This window comes from Nicrophorus vespilloides, unplaced genomic scaffold (genome assembly GCF_001412225.1).
Source record: "Nicrophorus vespilloides isolate i.1.1-1 unplaced genomic scaffold, Nicve_v1.0, whole genome shotgun sequence".
In the NCBI taxonomy this organism is placed as follows: Eukaryota; Metazoa; Arthropoda; class Insecta; order Coleoptera; family Silphidae; genus Nicrophorus; species Nicrophorus vespilloides.
In genome coordinates, this window is record NW_017096951.1 from 90,379 (window position 1) to 103,883 (window position 13,505).

General features: G+C 29.8%; 1 protein-coding gene across 2 annotated transcripts in view; it reads left to right on the plus strand.

Moving 5' to 3' along the window:
* The window catches only part of LOC108558569 (runt-related transcription factor 1-like), a 38,501-nt gene that overhangs the window by 23,502 nt on the left and 1,494 nt on the right, over positions 1–13,505 (plus strand). Inside the window, exon 3 of one of the 2 annotated variants that reach the window (XM_017915531.1) lies at positions 3,605–3,748. In XM_017915531.1, the coding sequence (XP_017771020.1) occupies positions 3,605–3,748 (144 nt within the window). The remainder of the gene's footprint in view (positions 1–3,604; positions 3,749–13,505) is intronic. The other variant, XM_017915533.1, reaches the window with a different exon arrangement.

A 13,505-nucleotide genomic window follows, 5' to 3' on the forward strand; every position in this document is an offset into this window, starting at 1 on the left:
CTGGATAACTTCATTTCTAACTTCGTTGATGTTATTTTTATCTTCTTGTATAATTTCTGTATAAGTTCGAATTTCGTTAAAGTTAACCAAGGTATAACTGAAAGCTTAAAATCAAAATTAAGAAGAATTGATGTTTGGAGAAGTAATTTTAAGTATATATAAAAAAAAAATGTAAAAGAATGAGATTTGTATGCATTCTACTGTATTATTTATAACAGGAAGTTTTCGATATGCATGCTTCAATTATTTTGTCAACAGTTGTTGGGAAATGTTAGAAACCAGTTGCAACAGTAAAAGGAAAGTAAAGGAGATCGATAAATGGATTTGATGTTCGCAAAAGTTTCTTGCACACAGACAACAACAACAACAAAAAAAAGCAGAAGAATGAAATAAAGAGTTCATAGAATGAATCGCATTGGGTTTGTTACATGCACACAGATAGACCAGATTATACGCGTATTAATTGGGAGCAACGTGAAAGCGTGTAATGAAAATAATAAAACATTCACAGGGCAATAAATTTTGATTAAATTATTCAATCCGGGTTTCCAAAAGCTCCCTCCCAAAATGTAAAATATAAATAGGTTCAATTAAATCGATTTATATATTATTTATAGGTGGAAACTATCATCAATAGTTTCATTTGAAACACAAATCATAGACGCACACACATATGTATACTACTACACATACGAGCATTTCCAAATGCATGCATTGTGTCCCCCCTCAACACACAAACACTAACTAACACAGACTCTAACATGTATACGCTCACACGCATACACATACACGCGCATATATCGGAGTCCAATCATTGACAAATGCGTTAGATTAGCAATTTACAAATCTGCTATTGCTGCAATTACGTCCTCATTATGTTGTAAGTAATTACTCTATTTACCACCAGTTGCCACCATTCTACCAAATACACACATCATTTCGAACACATTAACAAACAATCCTATTCCCAATTATCATCTTAAAATCGAATTAAAAATGGGAAAGCTCATAGGAAACGTTGGTTGAACGGTAGCAAAATGTGTTTCATCAAATAAGATGAGATTAGTTTGGATTAACAAAAAAGAAGGGATGGAGAGAGGTTGTAGGTTTGTTGACTGGAAATGGATTATTTACGATTCCGTGCCAAAAATTACATTAATTTTGGTTTGGTACAGTTACATGTCACGGTTCCGTTTTGTTCGTGTTTTGTTTGTATTCGATGTGCAATTATTACAAATCATTACCAGATGTCGGCTCATCAGCAGTGCTGAGGGTCCTGACGCAAAATTCTACAAATAATTTAGTATTAATGGTGGCGGAAATGACATAGGCCGGAAGTGATTGCATCGGCCTGCCTGATGGCTTCCGGTAGACACTAGCGCCACATAGTTTTATATGCACCGCCGCCACCGCCGACGCCGCCTCCACCGAACTCCGCCGCCTCCGCCATTGTCAGGAAAAAGCCCCCGCACGGTGAATTAAAATCAACCCTCGGTGCAAACCAGCTCCCCAAACCCCTTTCAACATTCGCCAAAAGCGCACATCCCCCCTCCCCCGATGTATTCCGGGGAAAAAAATTATGCAAATCAATCAATACTTTAATTCCATTACGACAAATCTGACCGCAATCCAAATTATTCGTTGACTGACGTTTACACACGTCGACCGAAATCCAACCTCACACTTTGTTCCGTTCATTTACAAACAAAACGAATAATCCTTGTTATGAATTCAATTTGCTTTGAATTAAATCATTCTCATTTTTTTAATTAACTCATAAACTACATATATTTTTTGTATTTAATACTAAAAATGTATTACCAATAAATTATGTACTTTTTTTTATTCTTACAAAGACATAGAATCTTCTTTCAAAACTCAGTTACCTCATCCATTGTTCTACAGTGACAGTGGTTAATATAAACTACATTTTGTTCCAGTCTTGTCCATTAGGTACAGTGCTTAGGATCCACGTGGACACCAAAAATATATTGGAATGAAGAACACATATTTTCTTGTTAAGTTGTTGGGGGTAAGTTTGATGTCTACAACCCACGACAATCTTAATATGAGAAATGTATCTTATTTCGAAGAATATAAAATATAAGATTTAATTACAATTGAAAATTTCCCATATGATTTCAAGCAGCTTTCAATTGAATAATTCTCATTCGAATTGCATCATATTTTTAATAATTATATGTTTAAATTACAAAGTATATTTCAATTAAAACTTTAAAATTATTACATTATGATTAAATTTTTTGTTCATCAAACAAAACATATTTTCATAAAAGTTTAAATAAAAATTTGACAATTAATTATATAAGAAACATGTTATATTTTTAATCTTCAAATAGCAAGTTTGTTGAGTATTAGTAGATTACTAAAGTTGAATATATTTCGCATAACTATCTTCATTTGTTTCATATAAGAAGACTGTTGGTTACAGAACATGATCCGTCGGTGATTGTTTGCAGCGTTTTCGATTGGAATCGTTGAATTAATCCCATATTGAAGTTACTGAATGCCATACTTGCATTTTATATAATTATATAACCATAATTTTCCGTTTTGTTTATTACTAATAAAACAATATTATGAAGTGTACATGGAAACAGTAAAATTATGAAAAGTTGTATATATTTTTTCATCAATTATCAAATATAACTCAATTTCCGCTGGATTACGCAATTTACGCAATTTAATGAAAAACAAATATGTAAATAATGCATGATTATTATTTCACTGTCGCAATTGGAAATTTTATTGTAATAGTAGTTAAAATGTTGCATCAACAATATGCATGACGTATGACAAAATTATATCATAAGTCAAAATACTATTGTAGTCACTGAAATAGGACAGATTAGACAATGAAAATCAACTGCTATATGAAGTTGGTGCACGTGACAGATCTATGTGTATTTCACTGGTGATAATTTTGCATCCATACAATGCATACTTTTTAGACAGATTATATATAGACATATGATGATGATAACATATGATGACAGTGAGACAGAATTGAAAGTTTCATAATATTTGGTACACCTATGATGTGAGACAAACATTGTATCAGTCATATGAACTAATATTGTAGTCCGACCAAATTGAATTGACATCTTCATAGTAGTTGGTAAACCTGATAGAAATGTATGTGTTGGGTTAATTATAATGGTTCATATACATAATATATAACATTTGACACACTACAGTTGGATGACAGTGAAAGTGAATTGACAGCTTCATAGTATTTGGTACATCTATGAGTTGAGACGTCCATTTTCTGATTGAAATCCAACGACAGCCAAATTGAATTGACAACTTCATACTAGTTGGTAGACTTGATAGACATGTATGTATTATGCTAGTTAAAATATTGGATACATACAATGCATTATTGGCAGCTTCATAGCATTTGGTACACTTATGAAATGAGTCATATGAACAAATAATGTAGTCTCCTAATACATTTGAAGTGTCATATCACGTATTATATGGATGTAACTTTATATCAATCATAATACCACTATATATTGGATTCAATTTTTCAGAAATAATTTCATGATATTAATTTTGTTTTGTCGTTGCATTTCTGTTGTAGATGGACAGCATACCCAAAGACCCTACATAGACACGGCGTTCCAGTCGCAGTTGCGATTCCTAGACTTCAAGAGGAAGACCACTTCGTTGACACAACCCTCGGAAATACCATCTCAGCCCAGCTACGTGCACGAAAACCAAGGTATATAAAGTAATTAGGTGAAGGAATGTCTGTTGGGTAATCATAAGGTAGAGTGAATTTGATATTTGAGGAAATACAAAACACGGAGATGGAGATATAGCGTATGTATATATATAACGCAATAAGTGATCAAAAGTAAAAAGCAATAAATAGTTTCATAAAAATTGTGGTCTGCACGTAGTAACTGATTGAGATGCATCGGAGCGGCAAATATATCTTACATTACACGGTAACGGATAGTAGCCTATTGGATTGAATTTCGGTTTGCAGCTTGTCACATAGTCGGCTCGTCATCTACAAGGGGACAACCGAAGAAAACACACTTGCTCACCGTGTTTTCTGTAGAAGAAACCCCGAGCCGAAAGCAATTTAGTTCCATTGGGCTCGTTACCCACTTTGGATGGTTGAATGGAAATAAGTTCCGCTTAATTGAGCACCCCCAGAAAATTGGGGTTGCCCTCCTCTCTACAATAAAACCGAACCGACCATCCGACGGTCAACGAAAACACAATCGAAGATCTAAATACCATGATAAATCTGTAATATTATTATTTCCTATTTTTTTTTTCCTGAACGCAAAATCCCCTCGAAGTGCGTCACTTGCATTCAAATGAGAAAAACAGCGGAATAATTATTCGCTATTTTAGAAACGGGGAATTACCGGTGGATCCCTTCGTTCTTGCGTAACCGACCTTTCCTATACACTTTGTTGTTGTTTTCTTATGAAGGTATGGATCTATTTTACCTTCCACCATAACTAATTTGCAATATTCATAATTATCTGAGCAAAAAAATATATATAACACACACACACAACGCTTCGGTGGGGTTGAATTTCATGGGAATTATTGGATGCTGAGACCTCTTCGCGTTGAGAACCAAAACAAAGCAAAAGAAAGAATAAGATAGAAAGAGAGAGAGAGAGAAAAATATGATGAGAGTACGTATGCACAGCCACATCACAAAAGGGAGTGATTTCTGTAAATCGATACGCCCGAAGAAACCTTAAAGGCCGCCCGAGACTCCAACTTTACTCCTTTTTTTTACCTTGCTTCCCTGTAACACTGCTTGGCACAGATTTACCAAGTCAACCAAGGAAGTTTCTCCTCTTCTTGTTTTTTTTTAATCCACCTGCCTTTTACTACCAAACGCACCACACCGCGACGGAAGATGCGAGATTCGTTTAAAATTAGCCAATTAAGACTTTAACATTATTGTTATATTTCCAATTAAAGAATATCTTACAATAAACCAATTTATTTAACAAGAAACGCAAATAACTGTAAAATGGTTACGACATGTTTCTCAGAATTATTAATTTATATTAATATTATTATATATATTTAATAAGAAACAATACATTTTTACATGATTTCAATCCAAAATTATGAATAATATAAAATAGTATGTCAAATATATTATGAAATACATAATTTTGACAACTTGGACATGTATTTGAAGATCATAAATTTGCTAAACAAGTATAGTATTTTCTTAACATTATTTCTTTACAATTGATTCAAATTCAAAAAATTAGTTAGTTGACAAGTTACGTGTTAATAACTCATACAAGTACTTGAAAAAGTACTAAAATCAACATAAGTTAAAGTAATTTTACTTATTTTTAATACATTTCAATATCTACATTACGTAGACTTGGTTAACATTATTAACAACGTGTAAATGCTTTTGACAACTTTCCTAAGTATTTGTCAAGTAGTAAAAAAAGTGTAAATACACTTGACTTCTCCATTATTATTATATTTCCAATAAATTAGTTATTTAACAATGCACTACAAGTTACGTGTAAATATCGAACAATTATATAAGCATTTGATAACTGAGACAAGTACTTGTAAAGTACTAAAACCAACATAAGTTAAAGTAATTTTACTTCTTTTCAAGACATTTCAATATCTACAATATTTAGACTTAATTTACTTTATTAATAACGCGTAAAGTAAATTCTTTTGACAACTTTCCTAATTATTTGTCAAGTAACTAGTAAAAAAAAAAGTATAAATACACTTGACTTCTCCATTATTATTATATTTCCAATTAAAAATAAATTATATATCCATTTAACGATACCTGCAATTGCGTTAATGGTTATTTTTATTCGTTGGACGCAATTACGTGATCATTACGTAAATCTATTTCTGCGATTGTTATTCAAATTTAATTAAATAACGCCAATTAAAATTAATTATTTACAAACAGATTATATAATCTCAGTTTCTAAAAAAAACATTATTACAACCTAAATAGGTAAAATTCTTATGTATCTTACTAAATTCAATAAATTGTTAAATATATTATATAAACTTAAAAAATCAGATTAAAAACGTCAATTATAAGATGGAATATCGTAGATTTTTTTTATAATATTGCGTAACAAAACTATGACTATATATTATATAAACAATCATGTCTATTGAATGAGTGAATGCGTGAATGAACTAAAAATGCATCAGTTTTATTCTGAGGCTTTTCCATGAACAAGCTTTGAGTATTTCGCGAATATCTAAAAATGAAAGCTGATTAATACAACAGAGAATAAATATATATATTTGTAATCATTAAGTAATGAATAAGTTAAATTATATAAAAGTAATTACAAGTTGGGAATTTAGAAATATTTAAATGAAATCTGTAATTTTCTTTTTTAGTATTGAATTAATTCATATTGTATATTGTATGATTGTATTATTGAAAATTTACATGAAAATTTTGTACAAAATAACAAAGTAGATAACAAACTTTGAAACTCTATTTAGAATGAATGCGTGTGTTTCATCCATTGATTCAACACTATTTGAGCATTAGTATATAACATACAAAGACCGAGCGGGTCAAAGCATTCTTGTTTGTATTAGAGTACATTATTAACTAATGTTTTCATCATTACACATTACCATTATTTGTATACTCGTACATTCTTTTGTCGAATTTCCAATTTTATTCCAAAATAAAAAGTATTATTTTGTTAGAGAATTATGAGAAGGATTGCAAATATTATTTATATATAGATTTTTCCTTGTTTAAGTGCATAGTATTGAATGGAATGAGTTGCGGTTAACTCTGGGCTTACCCCAGTAAAAAAAGACAATATTTAATTAGATATTGATTAATTTTAACATCTACGTTAAGTTCGCAATAGAAAATCAGTTTAAAAACAACTAAAAATTATATTTAACGCATTATTTAGCAACATTTGCTAACATATTCAGTAATGAAATTTAACAGTTTTAAAATTAATTTATTGTTAATTATATTCTATTTTCATATTCTTGAGAATTTACTTAACAAATCTATAAAAAATATCAGATAAATATTGTATTTTTAAATTAAAGTTACGTAATTTTGTATAAGAAGTAAACATATTGATAATGATTCAATAGAATTTAATCTGGTTAAGAATATTTCTTGTAGGATTTAAATGAGTTAACATTCTCTATAATCCATTAATTCAATGTAAATTTGTAAGTAACAAGAATATTTGTTTCCATAATTTCCTAGAATGCGCATTAAAAGAAACTCGTTTCCTCATAACGATTATTAAAATAAAGAAGAAGAAAAAAACAAATATAGAAACGGACGTTCCAAATTTAAAATTGCCATTTCACAACAAAAATTTCTGCACCAATTCTCCGAATTTAGTTGCAAAAGTGTTATGCGCGTTCAACAAGTTAATTTCACAAGTTTGTAGTTAAGGAATTCTTCTCAAATTCTAGGAAGATTGTTTACTAAGTTTTCCGATGTTCTTATCATTGTTATGCAGTTCTTAGATATGTGCATAAAGTATATACGGATTTATTTTTACCCGATTTCTGAGAAATGTAACAACGTAAATCTCATTGCTCACTGCTAGATACTTGGAAAGTAAAAGTACAACGCATTTTATTAAATGTTAATGATACTTGACAAGTTACTTTTGAATTATCGTCACTAACTTATTCCATAGTTACTTGAAAAGTTATTTTCTAACTTTCATGTACTGAAAGTAACAAAATGTTAATGTCACTTGTGAAGTAACTTTCATTGTTTTTTTCTAATGAGAATACTAGATAATTGTGAATAGTTTGTGGTTGGTTATTAGGAAGATTAATTTTGAAAGGTTAGTACTTTTCTAAGGACATATGTACTATTATTAATTAATGTTACTTGTGAAGTAACTTTTGTTGTTTTTTCTAATGAGAATACTAGATAATTGTGAATGGTTTGTGGTTTGTTATTGTGTAGTCATAAAATTATTAGTGTATTAACGAATCCAAGTTAATACAAATATTATATTCATACACTAAATAATTTTATAAGTAGCAGATCTAGAAGTACCAATTCTAATAGTACTTGACAAGTTACTTTTGATGTTTTGATTTTAATATAAGAAATACTGACGGGTTTGCTCATATGAAGATTAATTACGGACACGAGGTACTTTTATAAGTATTCATCTGTTTATACTAATTCCACTGACAATTTTCAAGTTACTTTCCAAGTTTCATGTAGTGAATGAAACTAGAAAATAATGATATATTTTGGGTTTGATCATATGGAGTTTCATTATATGCGAAGTACTATTGTAAGTACTACCCACAGTTTGATGTAAAAATTGCATCATTACTTGACAAGTTACTTTCTGAGTTTTGCCTAATAAATAGGACAAGTTTAAAGTACCTACGCAGAGTTTGCTATAAAAATTCCAATGTTACTTGACAAGTTACTTGCTCTAGTTATTGAATGCGCACATTAATTAATAATATTACAAGAATTACAAATGCTGTACTTTCATAAATACTATGTTCGTCCCAAAATAGTTGTTATAGTAGACAATTTATTTTCTGAGTATTGCGTATTGAATTAAGCATAAAAAAATCGTGACTAATTTAAGGTTTGTTAACATGAACATTAATTTCGGACACGTAAAGGACGCTCCAATTTCGGAACGAACGCGTACTTCCCAAGTCCGAATTCGTCGAAGCTCTCGTATCTACAAGAGGTGTTCTTACATTGGGAATCCACCGCTGCTGCAATCGTCGAGTACTTTCACGTCGTCGATCGCAGTAAATGTCCTCAGGCCAATGCAAATATTCCACATCATTATTTTTACATTCCCGGAAATTGCTCGCATTTCAATCCTACTCTTACATAGTTCGTAATTAATATCGCACTCGTTCAAATCCATCAAATTAATTATGTCCAATGGGAGGATAATGGCTTGTTGGTTTTCTCTTGGCGTTTTCCGGAAGTCCATCATTTCTACAGAGGATCCGGATAATTACAGACATAAGTTCCGATGGGTTTGAACGCAATGCTCAACCTACCGCACGCAAGCAAATAAGGAGTCGACAGATGACTAAATGGATTATATAATTATATTTATACTTGCCGATGATTTATTATTATTATCTGTTGTTGTGTTTTTTTTTTCGAGACTCGTTATTCCCACATCAAGAATGGCGACAATCATTGTGAAGGCGGATGCCGATGTGAAGCCCAACAAACAGGTAGACTTCCCGAACACCCGGGTGGTTTACCAATTAATATCCAAGCGAAATCAGCGTCGTGTAGGAATTGCGTCTTGAATTGCTCTTGTTCTCCGAGTAAAAATCCTGACACGAACTAAAATATAGAGTGTTGGAGCGTAACATAATACAAGCAATAGTTCGATCGTATTATATATATACACCTTTTCTTCTTCTTCGTCTCAGTCTTCCTTCTTCTCGTCTTTGTTGCTGTTGTTGTTGTCCCACATTCTTTTATTATTTATTTAGTTTTTTGTTTCCTCGGCAACGTCATTTCTTTCTTTTTTTTCTCATTTTTTTTTGTTTTGAAATAATCACGAGGTAGCAGCACAGCGCACGGACTTTCAGAGGCAGGATTCTTCCGAAGGTCTTCTCCTTCGCCAACGACACCATAAGGCATGGGAAGTGAACCCGAAATCGGTTTCCAATGAACCGTCGGGCTCTCCTCTTGTTCAGGCCGGGCAATTTTCTTTGCGGCACCATTTATTGTTTATTGCTCTTAATGATTTTTATTAGCCATCTTACATACAACGGAAGTTGCTTGTAGCAGTTTTCATCCAACGGCAACTGCATAACACCACCATGCATCGGTAGCCGACTGCGGCCTCTGCAAAGCATACAAGACACGCACACAAAAAATTTATATATATACAGGCTGCATGTAATTTGATTTTCTACTACGCCTACTACCTACTACTATTGAAATTACTATAATCTTCATTACTTACTAGACTCGGACAATTTAATATTCACTTCTTCTATAAACTCAAATTATTAATAATAAACTCGTTTATTTTCATATTAATTTTGTATAATAAAATATTTACTTAATTAATTCAATAAACATACAAATAATTGAGATTCTTTACTTAATTAACATCAATAGAACAAAACTGATCTTTTTAATAAGAAATAAATAAATAATGATATAAAGTAAAATAGTAAAGAAATTTTTAGAATCAATGATAAAAGTTAACCTTTCTTAGAAATTTTACAAAGTTAAGTAACAAACATTTTGAAGAAAAAATTGAAATTTGATAATTTTCGTCTGTTTTGACTCAATGATAAATAACATGAGATTTAATTATAAAAAAGATATTAATGAAATTAGGTAATTATTTGATGTATTTAAACTTCATTCTCATTAGACAATTCGAATACATATTAATTACTTATAATTCGACCAATTTAAGTATAATTCAAACAGTTTAGTCATTGATATTTAATGATCCAATTAGTATCAAAATGTCCTACTTTCAACTATAGAAAAAAAAATCTATGACGATTTAAAGTGAACATTGTAAAAAATTAGCAATAGTTTAAATACATTGTATTTAATTGAATTTGATATATTTGGTAGAGAAACGATGTAAATTCTTTGTTAGAATAATTTAATAATATAAATTATTACGGTTGATTTCGTGCAAAATAATTACATAAGATTTCGTGTTTTTTGTCTGCGGCTCATCAAGAGATTATTGGGATGCAGTAAGCATTTCCGGACCCAACTTTATTTTTCTCCTCTCGCTCGAAATCCCGAAGTGAAACCTTTCTACTCAAGGTCAAACATCACATATAATTATTTACATTGTTGCGCTATATATATTACAATAATTTTAATAAAAAATATATATATATTAATTATTCATCATTAATAAAATTATTTTTCATAATTCATCTTTTTTCCTGTTCATTTTTGTATGGTTTTAAAGTCTTCAATTAGTCCGGTTTCAAGCAGATTTAGGCTGTAATGTGCATATTTAATATAATTAAGGAATGACTTTATATATTACTTACATAATAACTTATATTTATTGGAAGTTCATTTCTAATTAAACATTTACCATTATACAGTAAAACCTCATTTGGCGTTTCCTCGATTAACGCTGTTTTGATATAACGCGGTCTACTAAGCTTCGAGTAAAGATCTAAATTGTCCTATTTACTGTTTATTTTGACACCATTTAACGCTGTTTCGTTTAGCGTTTGTTATTTAGAAACGTTTTCTAAACGCTAAACGAGTATCACAAAGTATAATTCCGACAATTTTATAATCTTAATACCAATATTCAATTACTAAATGGAATATAATGGTCGATAGACAATTGGAAGTTAAATATTTTAACAAATACAGATTCAAATAATATACAGAAGAAGAATGTAATAAATTTATATACAATCATGTTTATATGTTGCAATTAATGAATAATCGATCGAATTGGAAATGTAATTTTCCAAATGATTATTTCATATCCGCTGAATTGAATAGGTTAATCAACCTCCAATTGCCAACTAAAATTGATGCACCGCTCCAAACACATTTCAACAAGTAATTTCAGCAACTCACTGAAATTTCATATCCCACATGATTATTTACCATTTATGATATTTTAAATACACACAATTCATCCAAACAAACCAAATCATTTAGAAATACTTAATTGCTTTAATTAGGTATTTGATTAAATTTAGAGTTTATAAAATTTTATTATTTATTTATTAATTAATTAATTAAGGTAATGACAAAGAAAGAAATATTTATGTCAAATAACTGATATACTTTTATAATTGTCAATAGATGGCGCTTTTTGACATAATTTGGACAATGTCAATGGAAAAATTTAAAAGATTAAGAAATTTTCTCAAAAAAAATAAACTTTAATAGTTGCGTTTAATAAAGAGAAATTATTTTAATCTAAGGATTTAATTAATTGTTATATAAAATTTATTTATGTAATATTATGTGGTTACAAAGTAAAAACAAGTTATGACAATGCGTTTATATAAGTTATTCAATCAATTATAAGCATTGTTAAAAAAAGGTAATAATTAAAATTAACTAAAAAACAAGAAAATAATATGATCGTAAATAATATTTACTTGAGTCTATAAATGTTTACTGACGTAAATCATCAACGCTTCAAGATTGTTGAATGCGAAATGGAAAGTGTTTTTATTTTCGTTAAGAAGAAAAATATAAAGGAACAATGCAAATTTTTCGTTCGCGAGGTTCAACAAACTCGCGTATATATATATATTTTTGGCGATAGTTCGGTGCACGAAAAGTAAAAAAATAATTACGAAGACAAATAACTGAAAGTCGCATGCAGAATGCAAACCGTACGCTTTAACGCGCGTATGATTCATATATTAATATAATAGTTAAACATCTATATGCATGCATACAAATGAGGTCCGAGCATTTCATGTTGATATTTCATTATATTACGCTACGTTTTCATTGGCATGTACGTGTATCATTAATATTTATCGTTTCTAATAATAAATAAAACGTCGCACCGAAAATCTAGACAGTCTGGTGTTTTTGTTAGCATCAATGTTCATAATTTTGTATACTATATAAAACAAGTTTAATTTATAAAAAATATAAAACTATTAGACTTAGTTTAAATATTGTAGTTTTATCTATCATATGCATATTTGATGATTTAATTAACGGTTGTGGTTATGAAGTAATTAAATAAAACGTGAAAGCGTGAAAAAAAAAAATTGGAAAATTCCCATACCTCAATAATATCAGATGTTGCTTATGTATCCACCCTTTGTTTTCTTTGGCTTTCTTTTAAAACACATTAAAATTAAGTTTCCTATAAAAAAATAAATTTCAGCAATATTTTCATTCAAAAATATGTGTGGTACTTTTGGTAATTTCAGTCAATTTATAAGTGAATTACAGTAATTTAGATTGCAAAAAACGGATTTTATAAGCTTATTTCATAGTATTCTACTACACAAATTTTCTTTTCGTTACAATATAAAAAAAAATAATCTATACAGAAGTGACAAGTATTAGTTGAATGTAGGTTTATAGTCACTTGGTGTTTCCAATTACAAAACAAACCTTTTTTGTATACAATATAAAGATTACATTATTTAGATCTATTTCACATCTCTTTATAATTTAAATGGTGACATAAATGTTCCAGTAATGTCAAACAGTAAAGGGTTAACTGTATTTCTTATTGAATTTTATAAAATGCCTAGCTATTTCATATAACGACTAGGTAATGTACAAAATATAATTATGTTTCAATACATTGATACATTTCTTGATGAATTAGACCAGGTATTTTCTAGAATACCGAATTGTATACTTTGTGGTTAGCTTGTACAACAATACGTGTAATAACTGTCGTTGGGATGAAGAAAGAATATGCATATGATATCCAGGTTGATCGATGTGAATGTGTGTGTGTGTTTAAAGTTAAGAT